The following is a 16247-nucleotide window of genomic DNA, read 5'->3' on the forward strand; positions in this document are numbered from 1 at the left end:
TATAATGAGTTCCGTCATGGACAAGTTTTCTTAAAAATGATGTGGTTTAATACTGAATTATAACGGAGTTTGTCTATATCTTTGCCTAAACCTTATATCCCTAATATGTACAAATAATGATTGACGTTTTCCACATTAACTCAATATGTGACCTGGCCTACGGAAAGGGGGGTTAGGTGTCAAAAAACGAGAGACTGATAACGATAACGAGAAACTGACAAAACGATTTTTAACCGCAGTTCCCCAGAAAACTAGTTTTCGCACGTTAGCTCCCTTTTCGTAGACCAGGTCACATATATCAAATTTAGCCTCTTCGGTCGAGTTAATATTATATATGTATGTATATATTCCTCATTTGAACATATTTTGAATATAATTTTAGCTGACTCGAACTAGAATAGATTAATAGAACTAAGTTTAATTCTTTCACAACATAATGTATTTTAATATACAATTTTGCCACCACCTGAACGTATTTCTCGAACTCTAATTCCTGCAAGTAGCAAAAGTATAAAATTCGGTTGCACCCAAACTTGGCCTTTCCTTACTTGTTATATTTACTTACAATGTAATCACTATAACAATTATTGTTCCAAATACTCTAGAAGTAAAGGTCTAAAATGTGCCATCATTTTCCCCAGGTGTGAACAAGCGTCAAATAAATAATAGCAGTGATTAAAGGCTTTTAGTTGTTTCTGCTTTCATTATGATAAGTTATCAAGAGCAGAGGAAAATTTATTGCGCGATTATGTATATGTAATTGTATATATTAGGGTGCACCAAAAACAATATTAATTTTGTTCTTACTTAGACAGAGTGAAAGTATCGCAAAGAAGGCCAAAAAACTTGATAAAGATTGATATGATAGTATTTTATGACTTTGAGGCATTATTTTGTGGAAAAATATATAAAAATATAAAAATTATCTTTTACGATTTATGGTTGGATTTTTAATTTCGTATAACTTTTCAAAGAGTCGACTTAATAAACATTTTTTCAAACTTTTCTGTAGATCGCTAAATCCTCTACAAGAATAAGTTTTCAATTTTCATTTCTTCGAATGCCTTAAATATCGAAGCAAAATAAGAAAATGTTCCTGTGTTTTTATACTTATACTCATATATGGGAAATCGAAACTATGGAAACCCAGAGAATACTTGGTCTAAGACCGGAAATCGTGAACTGCTTGAGCCATATGTAAAAGAATCGTTTCTGGCCTCTCCCAAGTGAATGGTGCTCGGAGAACTTACCTTACTTGCGTGAATTTCTACACATGGCTCCAAATATATTTTAGACCTCAGTATAATCCACACTCTACAAGTTTCAACCATTTTTCTTGCAAGAATCTTCAGTATAATCCACACCTTTCCTTTCAATAATCTTCATTATCGTTTATTTATCAACTAATTTCGAAGCAATCAGAATTTTTACGACACTTAAGTTATTATTTTACTTTATGAAGCAAAATACTACAACAAAAATAGTCTTTTAATGCCTAAGTCAATGAAAAGCTTAGAAGAAGGGTCCTTGCTTCACCAGCAAATATTTGAGGTGGAGTGCATTGACACCTCCAGCGTAGACAGAGTACTGGTATGTATGCCTAGCTTTGATCCCCTTAGAAATATTAATTAGTGGGAGAGAAAGTGGCATCCACCTAATGACCTAACGGTAGATTCCTTTGGTATGTCAATTAATTAAATCTTTTCCGAAAATATATATATATATACTACATAGCAATTTCATTTAAGGATCTCAAAAAAAAAAATGTTTTCAATAAATTTATATTGAAGCACAAAATTAATTGCTGGGGGAGCTTTCATACCATGACGCCTTGTAGGTCACCTAAAAGTTTTCTTAGCGATAATTAGTGTGCCCATTTGTCTAATTTCCAACCAGGGCACATTAGCTCATAATCAAATGCCACTAAGCACTTTCAATGTAACACTTTGTTTACAACTTCAATTACCTCCTCGGGTACTAGGTACAAATCATGCGTATTAATATATATAAGTACATACATATACACTCGCTGCTTAACAGCTTTTAGAATATCATTTAAACGACACTTTGGCGCCTTGGACGCTGTTACCCGGTGTGTATTGCTGTCAGCGAAGCAACAGCGGTACATCCTGCTCTCTCTCTCTCTTGGTGACTATACATATCATACATTTTCCCTGTGCTGGGATACAAATATCCTTTACGATGCGTAAAGTGACTAACGAGGTCACACCACATGGCAAATGGGCCGACATATACTTATGTATATGCATATAAATAATGAAAATATATATGTACATATATGGCAGATATGTTTGTCTTCGAGTAAAAGACACATTCCTCACTCGTAGCACGTACCTATGTATTCCCACATATGGGTAGACCAACGTCATTCCATTGTTTACTTATTTGTGGACTTGCATAAAGTCTAATTGTATACACTTCATGGTCAATTCTATAAGTTAATGTTGCTTCATTGTTTCAGAGAAATGTGCGGCTTACGCACACAAGCCATTTTGAGTTGTTCTAGGTAAGGGTTTAATGCTTAAGGGAAGAAAATATTTCCGAAATACGACCAATTAGCTTAGTAGATAGGATCATTAACGATTTTTATAAACCAAATTTATACCGAGCGAAGATAGGTAATTAGTTTTTGGTCCTTCTAAAATGACTTCAGTATATACAGAGTGCTAAAATAATCCGGCAACAACACTTACAGGCAAAAATACCAGAAATGCAGTGACGCTGATTAATTGATTTTCGATTACTAGACACTAATTTGCCCACTCTTTGCTTAGTAAATATTCAAATTAATACTGTTAGTTAATACATGTGCTTATACTTATTTCCTTCTTTTGTAGCAATAATAACCTTTTCAAATGCAGGGGTTTCCAATAAGAGTAATATGATTTCTTTTCAAAAAATTAAAATATTTTTTTTAATATAAAGTCCTATCGATTCAGTTAAGTTCTGAATATAACATCATTCAAATGGCCTCTACGACTTCTTTTGTAGGAACGAAGTACGCACCGATGATTCCACCAGACCAAAAACTACACCAAACTGTCATTTTGGTGAATGTAATTATTTGTGGATTTTCTTCGCACCAGAATCGACAGTTTTGTTTATCTACCGGTGAACTCAGATGAAAGTAAGCCTCATCGGGGAAGTTGATTTTCTTAAAACAATCGTTATCGTTTTCAAGTTGCTCTAAAGCAAACATAGCAAATTCACGACGTTTACGGTGGTCAAATGTGTTTTGTTCTTGAGGGAGAACAATTCTATATGGATGGAAGCCCAAATCCTTTCTAAAAATCCACCAGGTTGTAGTTGGTGATAGTCCCAATTTTTGGAATCGACAAATTGCCGTCTTCAGCAATACTTTTTTGAAAGGCAGCAATATTTTCATTACTTCGAGCGGTTCTTTGTCTTATTGGCACTCGAACATTACCATATGTAAAGAAAATGTACGCTCGAAATCATATTATCCCTATTGGAAAGCCCGGTGTAAGACAACTGGTACAAATTTTATTAACGACACGTGTTATGGAAATGAAGGATGTATTACATTTTTAATTTCGTGTATAATAATGACGCAAGTAATAAAACAACATTAATATATTTCACAAAAAGATTAAATTAATTACCTGTCACAGAATTTCGTACAATTGTATTAAAATTCAAGCTGACTTCGTTTGATCGCGCTGAGCTTGGCTTAAATTTTTATTTTGTACAGACAAAAGTACATACGCTTTTAGAAGAAATATTGGTTATACAAAAAATCTCGGCCAAAACTGGTTTTGCTTGCGTATTTACAATTGAGATTTTAGCTTTTAGTTAATTTTTAATTTTTTAATTTTAAATTTATGTACATAAATTGTAAATTGATTGTTCAGAATGATTTTGGTGAAGTGAAATATACTATTCAAATGTATTATTGCCACAAATTAATGTATTATGTTCTCACTACATCAGATTATGAGTTGTTGCTACATGTTTTTTTTTGTTTTTTTTAATATAGCTTAATTGAGTTTATTACTTCACTTTTTTTTTGTACTGAGCAGCAAGTCTACGAGTTCCAATAACTTTTATAATAACAATGCTCACAATTTCGGCCAACTTACTCTCTCATATTCCCTCTTCACTTTTCCAGCACTTTTCGACCATTTATTTTATTCATTTACCCTTCACTTTTACTTTAAAATACATTTAATTTTTATTTTATTCACTCAATGCATAAAATGTTCACAAAAAATCAATAGCGAAAATAATTCAATAACAAAACGAACAGCTGATCGTAAGCAGCAACTTGTTGGTATTCGTGTTGACGTGTTGACGGCTTTTTGTTGCTAAACAAAGCAACACAGATCGTATAAGTTCGCTGCAAGCAAGAACATGTTGCCAGAGCAAATGTTGAGTGAAAGATGTTGCGTGCAATAGTGAAATGTTGTGGGATGTGTATTAAAAGATATGTATACTACATAATTAAGTAACTAAGTAGTGAAAATATATATTTAAATTAATAATGAAATAAGATAACAAAATAAATATGTACATATATTATTAATAAATAAATACATATATGATTGAAAGTACGTTAAGTATGCAGCAATACACATGAATGAGCATGAATTTATATGTGAATATATGCATAGAAAGAAAAGCAATAACTGTTTACAAAAACAGGTGGCGCTCAGCAATCGTGACTTTCAACCAATTTAAACTTAAAGACAAAGATGTATATACATACATATGTATGTATCATATATTATGTATATGTACATTTGTATTTAAATAAAAAATGCGGTGTTTCCAAATAACCAACTCTTAATTGCTAGCAAATAATGCTTGATTAATATTTTATTAATTCAGTTTAGACAGCTGTTCTTTAAGTTGTTTATAATAATGAGGCGGTACTTTGAGCTAAAACATTCTTATAATATACACCATAAGTAAAATTTAACTATTCTAAAGAAAGGTTGAACCTCTTTTTGTCGAGATGAATTATCGTCTGCGAAAATCTCTAATAGTTTGAGTAATTTTCAAAAACTCCAAAACTGCGGAAAAGCAAGCAAAATTAAGATTTTTAGACAGAAAACTTCAAAATAGACATTTAGCTTTAATCAAAATGCAGGAATACAAGAAAAATGGAAATTCTTTGTGAACAAAACTTTCTAAAACTGCAAGACTTGCATATACAAGTAGCTTTACTCAAAATGCTGAAAAGTAAGCGAAATTGAGATTTTCTGTAAACACAATTTTCGAAAACTCCAAAACTAAATTTTTGAAAACTCAAAATACAGAAATGCAACCAAAAATTATTGTAAGCAGAAAACCAATCTGTTTTAAAAGTACTAAATCGTTTTTGTCTACATTTATTTGTTTCAAAAATCAAAAATAGCAATTTACATTTCCTGAGGGGTGATTCGCCAAATATTTCAATCATCATTTGCTTCAGGGTACTTTTCTTGTATAAATTTTTAATTGTGAAATGTTTTGAATAATTGTGTTGTGTTCTAACATCCGGCGCATATAATTTTATTTAATTGAAAGAAAAAGTGACTAATAATGCAAATGATATTTATAGAAATAACTATACATACATACATGTACATATATATTACATTTGCATGTATAATTAGTACACATAAATATACTTTTATGTATATGATTACATTAAATTGTGGTAAACAAAAAAATATCTTATTATCTTAGCATATAAAATGAAAATACAATACAATTTGTGGTTTTCAAGTTCAAGGTGACTTGTGAATTGCTATTTCAGAAAATGAAGAAAATTAATGCAATATACTACAAATCGATTTCCTATCTTTCTAAGTATTATAAAACAAATTGCGGCAAAGAATAAAAGAATTAATAAATATTGTACAATGCTGACGAAATTGGACTGTTACGGGACACACTTAGCTTAGGCTGTAAAAAATGCGATTTTGTTAAATTAAAAAAATATAACTTTTTTTCATTTTTAAGGGTATACAATCGTAAGAATACACATAACAATTTTCGAAGAAAAATTAAATCTTTTTTGACAAATCTCCGACGTTGTTAAAAATAGTACTCCGCGACTGCAGCGATACTGCTGTTGATGAAAGCTGAAACAAAATTCGCACGAAGGATATTTTAAATTTTACCAAAAAATTTGTTAGTTTTGGGCTTTCCAAAACTCAACTTTTGTTCCGGTGAATAGTCTGGTGAACATTATGTCAAGAATTATATGCGGAACACGCCAAAAATATCATATAGTGATTGGTCGATTATTTTTCCCAACACTGTAGGTGCCGAGCTTGTCTATCAAGCAAATTTGATTTATTTATGTATTTTTGGGAATAACCCATTTAAGGGATTACATGGGTTTCCTCGAGTAAAAAACAGGCTTTTTTAACCATTTTTTCTCATATAAAAAATAAATATTTTACTGCAGTTTTTTTATTTTTACAAAATACACTATTAACAAAGAAATTTCGAAATTTTTGGAAAAAAATATTTCAAACTCGGCCATTGCGCCATTTCCGGTGACTCCTCGAAGAAAAGAGGCGCCCGCGTTGGCAGGAAAACTTTTTACAGGATCATCTAAAGTAAAAACAAAAATACGTGTTTTAATTTAAACCTTAACTTAGAACTTGAAGGAAGAAGAAAAAACAGAAAATTGGTAGACATTTTTACAAAAAATTTTAGTTTCAGTGAAATTTTCGCGACATTTTTTTGAAATAGTTGTAATCGAAAAGCAAAAATTCTTAGTTCAAGTCATTAAGTATGGTATCTCAAAGACCTGTGTAAAATTTAAGAAAGATCGTTTCAGTAGTTCTCGAGTTAACAAAATTCAAAAACACAGTTTCTAGAAAAACGCGTTTAGAGACGGCGCACTTAGCCTTGCTAGACTCGAGCGCACAAGTTCTTAAGGCTGTATCTCCGAAACTATTACTTTGATCAACTTAAAAATTTAGAAGAGTATTCTGGAAGTGTTGTAACCGCTTAAAGATAAACTGAAGAAGATATCTGAACTGAAGTGTTTTTCTTTATAAGTCTGTAACTCAACAATCAATTGAGATATCGATTTAAAATTTAAGTATGCTATTAATAACAGTATAAAATATCGAAATATAAAAAAATATTCACTTATACTTCACTAAGTATGTCTTTAAAATTACTAACTAAATTCAGTACCACTTGATTTTTATTTGCCCCGAAAACTGAATTTATTTCGCAATATAGCTCTTTAAGATGGTAATGAAAATAATAATAAATTTGCGAGAGGCAACACATTCTTAAATGAAGTGTATGATAAATCTGATTAATCGTTGAAATGATTATGCAGGTTAAATATGATGGAAATTGATTATATTGCCAAATATTGGATAGTCGATGAAAGTATTTTCGTATTTCTAATCAAACTTCAACATATTTTTTTATATTTATATTTTTAATAAATATGTGCCATTTTGGGCGACCACGTTTTGCCATTTTTTTGGTTAAATTAAGCTTAAAATCTCACTTTTCCAACACTATATAGTACGACACAAAGTGATTAGTAGCACTGGAGATATACGACTGCAACGACATCTATTGAGAAAATACGAAAAGACTTTTTCGACTATCCAATATTTTATTTTTATTTTTTAATATTCCCTTCAAATCTTTTTATGAAATAGTTAACGAAAATATTAATTAGTTCGGCATGTTTTCCATTGAAAAAATAATTAATTTTAAATAGTTTTGAAGCTGTTGGCAATCGCTACTTAAAATTATAGGTTATACACAAAAATGTTTTCTTCCTTTGTTCTGTAAAAAATCAAAACACTTCGAGAGCACAAAAATATATTTACAAATTTGTATTCTTCGAACTAATTATAATAAATCAACATACGGCATATTTTAATTATACAAGGTGCTTCAATAGCATATATTTTCATGTATAAAAATAAGTGTAGAACTGCGAGTGTATATATATTTAAATATTGTTATACGAATATTAACATGTAAATACTTACATACATGCATAAGTACATACATATATACATATATGGTAAATACAGCTAAAATGCGGTTAAATGATTTGCCTTTCAGTTACCTGTGAGTACCTGCGATAAAGTGACTTTGCCGCAAAGTGACTATTGATTCATGGCACGTTTTGTTGCCAACGCCTCATTGTTGCTATTTTAACTCGACAACATTTAATTTATATACTTTGCTACTTAACAACACACAGTGTGGCTGTGAGCAAAGCTATTACTTACGGTTGTAAAGAGATTTCTGTGCACATACATATGTGGATATATGTATGTATATATACATAATTGTAAATATAAATATGTATCTTAAAATAAATATTTATTTACCTGTTTAAGTAGGCAATTATTTTAATTAGTAAAAATATGACTACGCAAACAGTTTTTCAGCAAGTTTACTAAAGGATGCTTTATTAGAGGTACGAAAATATTGTTTAAAAATTGTGGAAATTTATCTCCAAAACTGTTGGTTTTGCAACAAATTAGTATTATACAATTTTTTGCTGAAATGTGCATCAGCGCTGAGCCCATTTTCGACTTAGTTAGGAAATAAGGTTTGAAGATCAAAAACGTAAGCAATTTTATTCCAAAAATTGTTGGAAAACTATTGAAAATAGTATATTTCCAAATTTAAGATGAAAATTTTGACTCGTTCGATTTCATTTTGATATCAAGGGGTGCTCTTAATGAAGTTTTTAAGGTTAGACGATTAAAAAATTAAACTTTTTTATTTCAAAAATTGTTGTAAAACTATTGAAAAATAGTATACTTCCAAATTTAAGATGAAAATTTTGACTCGTTCGATTTCATTTTGATATCAAGGGATGCTCTTAATGAAGTTTTTAAGGTTATACGATTAAAAAACTAAACTTTTTTATTCCAAAAATTGTTGTAAAACTATTGAAAAATAGTATACTTCCAAATTTAAGATGAAAATTTTGACTCGTTCGATTTCACTTTGATATTAAGGGGTGCTCTTAATGAAGTTTTTAAGGTTAGACGATTAAAAAATTAAACTTTTTTATTTCAAAAATTGTTGTAAAACTATTGAAAAATAGTATACTTCCAAATTTAAGATGAAAATTCCGACTCGTTCCATATTATTTCGTTATTAAGTGGTGCATTTTAGAAAAAAATTTTGAAATTTTCCTAAATTTTGAAATTTTCCTAAATTTTTTTTATTACTTATTGCATATTTCGATATGATATACCTAACAACTATACAAAAATACCATATGAAATTTTGAATCTGTATTTCAAATATTTTTTGAGTTATAAGCTTCGAAAATGTAGCTGATCAGTACATTAGGTGTATATTTATAGTCTTCGAATTTTCTGCAGTGATTACTAGAAAAACTACTCAATTATTCTCAAATTTTCTCTTCATGTACACGTTTTTTTAATTTATCCAAAATTGAATTTTGGCAGCCCAAAAATGATCAAAGTATTCAATAAAAATATTTTCTTTTTAAAACCGCCATTTTTCGATTTTTAATTTTTTTATATCGCCTGTGGATCATCGTACGGATAATATCTTCTAATAGAGCATATATTTTAATTTCCATCCAACGAGAAGGCTAGAATGACCACACAAACTAATTCACTCACAAAACCATTGAGAAAATGCTACACTAAGCCAATTTTCTGCATTAACAGATACATTTCATTAATATTTCGTTGTCTTATTACCAATAAAAATTCATTTAGCGCTTAAAAAACACCCTTTACCCATATATATAATTATATTACACACATTTTCATACATTTTTACCAACAATTCTGCTATCTCACCTTAAACCGGGCATTAATCTGGTGTACTTATGATAAAGAAATCTTTTTAAAACAAATCGCTTAGTTATTTATGAGCATTTAACTGCCTGACGACCTTTTTAGCATCTCCAACAGACTATTTCAGCTTATGAAATTGACAATGAAAAGCAATTGTCTGAATTTTCTGCAGTGTTGGAAGACAGTGATTTAGCATAGCTGAATATTTCATAAGTAAAAACGGAAATCCACTAACCGCATATGAGCATTTATATTTGTTTATACATACACATCGTCACCTAAAATGCAAAACAACGTATCATAAAGAAATCAAAAATCGCTGTGGAATATAATAACCATTATATAACCAATTTATAACCAATTTATAACCACTTTATAACCAAAACTTGAGTCAATATGAGTGTATGATAACCAATATATAACCATTTTATAACCACTTTATAACCAAAACTCAACTTTTGTTTCAATTTCAGTGGTTTTTATTATATCGTTTTTCCTTTTATGAGTGTCTGATAACCAATATATAACTATTTTGTAACCACTTTATAACCAAAACTCGAATTTTGTTTCGATTTGAGTGGTTTCAATTATATCGTTTTTCCTTCGCCTATATATTTATGAAAAGTGATGTTACGTTATTTTGCATTTAAGCTGACAATATGTATGTAAATTTGAAAATATCCCCAGAAAATATTTTGTTACGTATACGCCAACGCCAACGCCACTAGGTTTTGCTTTATAGGCAGATTAACAGCACTTTGGCGTTATATAGTCAGCATATAGTATTTATATACACACACATATACATATGTATGTACACTTCAAACTGCACTTAAAAAAAGCAAATAAATGTCATATGTGCCGTAAATTATTTATTTCGCTGTCATTATAAAATATTGCAAGAAACTGTCTAGCGTTATGAATAGCACGCTCGTGCACACGTTTCATTTGCGAAGTAAACACCTCACTTGTGATTACAAGTAACTCATTTCCATTACACTGACTGATTACAAGCAGCAAGAAACCAACAACAACAACATACGACTATGCAAAAGTATATAATAATAAAAAAGCTGAAATAAACAAATAAAACTAGAAGCTCAGTCGATTGTAAAGTCTCGTTGCAAATGTTTATTGCAAAAATGCATAAAATATTTTGGTTTGTATATATTATTTTTGAAATATGCATTTCTAATGCGCAAAAATGGGAAAATATTCGACGTAATTGTCAGAGACATATGTAAGTTGCAACAGTGTTACAATGAAATTGAGAGACCCTACCGCACTTGCTTGCGGTATGCACGTTGAGCAGTTACTTTCAGGAAATAAGTAATGTTAGGTTGATTCTCGATGGGATTGAGTTTCAGGAAATAGGTAAGGTTAGGCTTCTAACCCGATTCTCGATGACATTTCAAACTTGTTCAAATACACAACAAGTCCTAAGTTCAAAATAAAGTTGGGGACGGTAAGCGATATCGGTAAGTGTCAAACGGAGTGACTTAGCTTAAAATGCTTAGGTGATACTACCTCGTCACTCCCAGGCGAACTGAAGAAAATCTGCTTCGATGAGGTTAAGTAGCTCTGGTTCCTCCAGATGGAGCTCACACTTGAACTACTTAATATAGTCCTTTGTGAAGCCATAAAAATAGAATTCCTTTATCTAATCTTATAAGTCGACAAAGCGCTTTGAAGCCAATACAAATCTGCTTTGACGTTTAATTTCTATTCCCACCAGCTCAGTAGGATACCTAAAAGTGTGAACTCAAAAGTGTTAAGCATTGATCTGGCAAAAGTAGGGCAATCAAGAGTTAAGTGGGAGATGTTTCTATCATACAGCTTCCACAGCTGGCATCCGGTAAAAGGTGGACGCCGATAGGACAAAGACTTCTTAGAACCTCCACAAATAGGAATACCTAGCTTCATCTCTTGCGATTTACCTTGGAACAAAATAATCTTGCCAGAAAGCAAGAATCGATTGTAGTCTCCCACGGGCTCTCGCGAAACCCAGCTATCAGAACGCACGAAGAATATAGAGCACCGACCTGCTACAACTCTACTAAGAGCGGCGCAAAGATGCCTTTCCTTACCAACTCGTCAGCTTTGCAACTATCTGCAGTTCCACTGTGGCCTGGCACCCATACTAGTCTCATCATAAAATGATTCGATGCCATGAACAACGAGATTTGGTATTCCTCAAACCAGCCTTCAACGCCCGGTTAGTGAACTCAAGGCTGGTATCGCCGCCCTGCTAACTGAGTAGATAGTCAGCTGTCTAAAAGAGACTACATTCCGGAGCGGTAAATCTACCGCATGGCACCTCGTCTTTACAAATGCTACAATAGTCTGGAAACCTTGAATTGAAGTTCATAGAGAGTACCTCACAATATAACACACCACTAACCTTTCCTTTAAGCTTAAACCTTTTGTAACGAAAATTCAAAACCTCTCCTTAACCAACTTCTGCCCACCTATATCTCCCTGGAGGAAATGTGGGTCAAGAAACCCCCAGAGTTGGGTTTGGCGACTCCATGATTTAAAAAATCCGGTATGAAGTCAAAGCATGTGAAGATTTCTGAATGTTCAGACACATATTCACTAGGAAACCCATACTTTCTGAGTTTGATAGCAACTTTCATTCGCAGTTTCCGAGTGCATCTATGGCCGCAATTCATAGACACTTGCTGATGAGCGCGGCTTGTTAAACTCACTTAAGCTTACTTGAAGGTATGGTCTTTTCGTGGCTCCTCCACTGCGCAAAGGCTTTCTATCTAGACGATATCAAAAGAATCCTCGAGAATCCCAGCGGACGATCCCGACTAAAACTAGTTAGTAGTACCTTGCTAAGTTCAAGAATCTCTCCAGATCATCAAGAAAAGATTTACGTTCGATCCTTTAAAATCAGCTACCAAATTCGTTACCTAAAGATTTTTAACATATGCAATGTTTTCTCAACCTAAATCTAAAAGATAAAACCTTACAATGTCTTTAAAATTAGTCTAAATTACCATTCCTCATCTCTACTTCCAGGTCAGCTGATGCTGTTCTACACTATTTTCTACATCGTACTCGCCGGTTTATTTGCGATCTGCATGCAGGGTCTATTCGCCTCTCTGAGTGACAAAGAACCGACTTGGAAATTGGAAAGCTCATTGATTGGCACAAATCCCGGCTTAGGCTTTCGTCCACTGAGCGAGGAAACCGAACGCGGCTCGGTGATACAATTCGATACAAAGAAGCCAGTCGAAGGCGCCTATTGGACGGATTTGGTGGATCAGTTTCTTGAAAGTGAGTTACGCATATGCAGAATTTTTCATATTTTTTAACCAAAAAATACATATATATTTTTAACTTGACAGAATACCGCAGCACTGGTGAGAAGAAATACTGTAATTTCAATCAGACAAATGGTGTTAATAAGGTCTGTGTTGTCAATGTCGACAACTTTGGACCATGCTCTAAGGAAACCGGTTACGGTTATCAAAATGGACGTCCTTGCATTTTCTTGAAATTGAACAAAATTTTCAACTGGATGCCGGATTTCTATGAAAATGTAAAAACACTGCCCAGTGAAATGCCTTCTGATCTCAAAGAACACATTGGCAATTTAACTGAAATTGAGGTGAGTTATGGTTATGATTTATGAATAAAATTCCGGAAAGCGTATAATAAAGTAGAATTGAGAATTCTGTTATAAAAAAATTTCCCTATTCGCCTATTATCCCTACCTACATTTTCAGTGGCAGTGAGCCGGTTTCGATATGCTGTCATCTACGCCCATTTTCTTTTCAATTTATTTTCGCAATGAATTTTTCATCAGTCTACACCCAGAGCCAATATCCCTCTCCCGAAAGGCTTTTATGGGCCCGAGGTTTTATTTATTAAAAGGCCTGAGAGTAGCCCTGCTTTCAAATGGGTCTTTGCCCCTGCCTTTGGCGGAGTGCGATTCCGTCGTCCCGGAATGAGCCACCCGAGACGCTGTCCGATTTTAAAGTCGGTTTCGATATACTGACACCTACATCCGTTTTATTTTCACAATGAATTTTCAATCGGTTATTTCTCAGAGCTCCTATTCATCTCCCGGAAGGCCTTTGTAGGACCAAGGTTTTATTTGTTAAGAGGCCAAGGCAAAACATTCAGAGTCAACCTCAGACCCGGCCTCTCAATCTATATCTACAACATCAATTTGATAATATCGAGTGAGGAATATACCCTGAGGTCTTACAGGGTTTTCAAGGGATGGAGACGATCTCAGCATTAACTAGCCATTTCTGCAGGATGTCATCCTTACATACCGAGATGACAGAATATCTCGACACCAGTCCAGTGTTTAATCAACACGAAACTGTAGTCTTAGAACATAGTCGCTGATGCTAACTATCAGATTCGTGCTCAAATATTCCTCAGTAGTTTTTTCGAGACGTTAAGGCCACAAATCTTTTAGTATCTGCCAGGTTACATCGCGCGGAGGCGACCGACTTCAAGAGGCTTGAGTGCTAGAAAGGACCATTGCACTTTCCATAAATCAGAATTCAAGGGGGTTATCTTTACTAATATTCTCTTTAGGATAGAGAGATATTTTAATCTGCTATTATTGGGCCGTGTTCTTTATTTGTAACTGAGACTAGGTCAATATTAGGTTTTCATAATTTTTTCCTACCAAAAACTTAGTATTCAACAAAACTTTACATTAACTTCTTATATTCTTACTCCACGCAGCGCAAACAAATTTGGGTATCATGCAAAGGTCTGCACCCCATCGATGAGGAAAGTGTTGGCGAAATGAACTACTATCCCAGCCGTGGTTTCCCCACCTTCTACTATCCATACCTCAACCAACCTGGCTACCTTAGTCCACTGATTGCTGTACAATTTGAAAAACTGAAACAAAATCAACTGGTGAATATCGAGTGCCGCGCATGGGCCAAGAATATCATTTATAGCGGTAGCTTAAATGCACGAACCGGTTCGGTTACTTTCCAGCTGTTCGTCGATTAAATGCTGCGAAGCTGGATATACAATAGCAACAGCAACAATAAGAAGCTACAAAAACTATATTTGTAAAAAAAAAACACAACAGCGACTTCAAAAATATATACAAACACTTGTGGGGAGAGGAAAGGAGAGAAGAAAGATGCAAATTTGAAGGAATAGATGAGCGGATAGAAATTAATAGTTGAAAACAGTATGAAATGCAGTGAAACGCTTAAATAATGCTTATCTTTCTAACTCATCAAACAAATGTTTCTTAGAAACTCAGAGCAAGCGAAGAAAATATTTTTTAAAAGAGAGTCGCCAGAGTTGTTGCAGCGAGTATAAAGTAATTATTGAAGCGTTCAAAACCGTTATATAGCAAATATATTTTTAAACGAAAAAGTTTGCGCAGAAAAAGAAATGTGGTAAACGAATGTTACGTATTTTTTTTGTAATTTTAAGTTATTCAACCGAGTTAAAAATAAAATGTGTATATCTAAGCAAAATTAGAAAAATCAAAAAAAATCAAAAACTAAAGAATTTGTAAAAATTTTTAAAACCAAAAATCGAAACAAAAATTTATGTGTGAGCGCAAAGATTAAAACAAAGCTAAACAAAAAAAATCCATCTGAAAAACAAATTGAAAAGAAATTTCGCATGCGCGCTCACACTTATCCAAACAAACAAACACACACTCAGCATTGTATTGTATAATTCGCGGTTAAATATATTTATTTTCTCTTATATGAAATTACAAATTTTATAAGCAACAAAAATTGTATTAAAACTCGCATAAGCAAATGCAAAGAAAAAGCAAAGAAACAAGTTCTTAAAATCCTTAGAGTTGCATAAAAATTAGTAATAATTATCTGTAGATAATTTTAGTAAACTTTACACGCAGTTGCATGCTTTGTGTATGCACATTTGCGAGTTCCGTACCACACGCATCCACTTACAAACGTAACACTTACACACAAACACAAAATCCATACACATATACAAAAGCAAACACCAACAGCAGTGAGAGGCTGCTAATGAATAAATTAAATTTTTAACTCTTAATTTTGGTTTAGTCAAAAATAATGATGTACTTTCTAAGCTGAATTTATGAGTATTTATGTATGTATGTAAAAAGTTGTAAATTAATAATAATAATACAATAAAAATTATTTAAAAAAATATGAAATAAAAAATATTCTTTTGTTTACTGTATTGTGATGTTATAAATATATTCTAATATTTTTGTGGGCTTAAATTGAAATGAAATTTTCAAAAACTAATTTAATAATAATAATCAAAATAAATTTTTTAATATTTTTTTTTGTCGTATAAAAATGTTTAACGGAACTCTGAACTCCTTCCTCGAAACTGGATTCTTTACATTTAAATATTTTTACTTAATTTTCTTACATTATATTTTTTTCTATACAATTGAAAAATTTTAAACACTATTTAAAAAGTTTA

At 32.3% G+C, this 16247-nt stretch overlaps 1 protein-coding gene across 1 annotated transcript in view; it reads left to right on the forward strand.

The window, feature by feature from the left end:
• LOC120769042 (sodium/potassium-transporting ATPase subunit beta-1) overlaps positions 1–15296 on the forward strand; it is a 55296-nt gene extending 40000 nt beyond the window's left edge. Inside the window, exons 3-5 of the mRNA XM_040095889.1 lie at positions 12840–13097; positions 13169–13431; positions 14529–15296. Coding sequence (XP_039951823.1) covers positions 12840–13097; positions 13169–13431; positions 14529–14807 — 800 coding nt within the window. The 3' untranslated portion in view covers positions 14808–15296. The remainder of the gene's footprint in view (positions 1–12839; positions 13098–13168; positions 13432–14528) is intronic.
• The last annotated feature ends 951 nt before the right edge of the window (positions 15297–16247 follow it).

The sequence above is a fragment of the Bactrocera tryoni genome, chromosome 2, assembly GCF_016617805.1.
Source record: "Bactrocera tryoni isolate S06 chromosome 2, CSIRO_BtryS06_freeze2, whole genome shotgun sequence".
Classification (NCBI taxonomy): Eukaryota; Metazoa; Arthropoda; class Insecta; order Diptera; family Tephritidae; genus Bactrocera; species Bactrocera tryoni.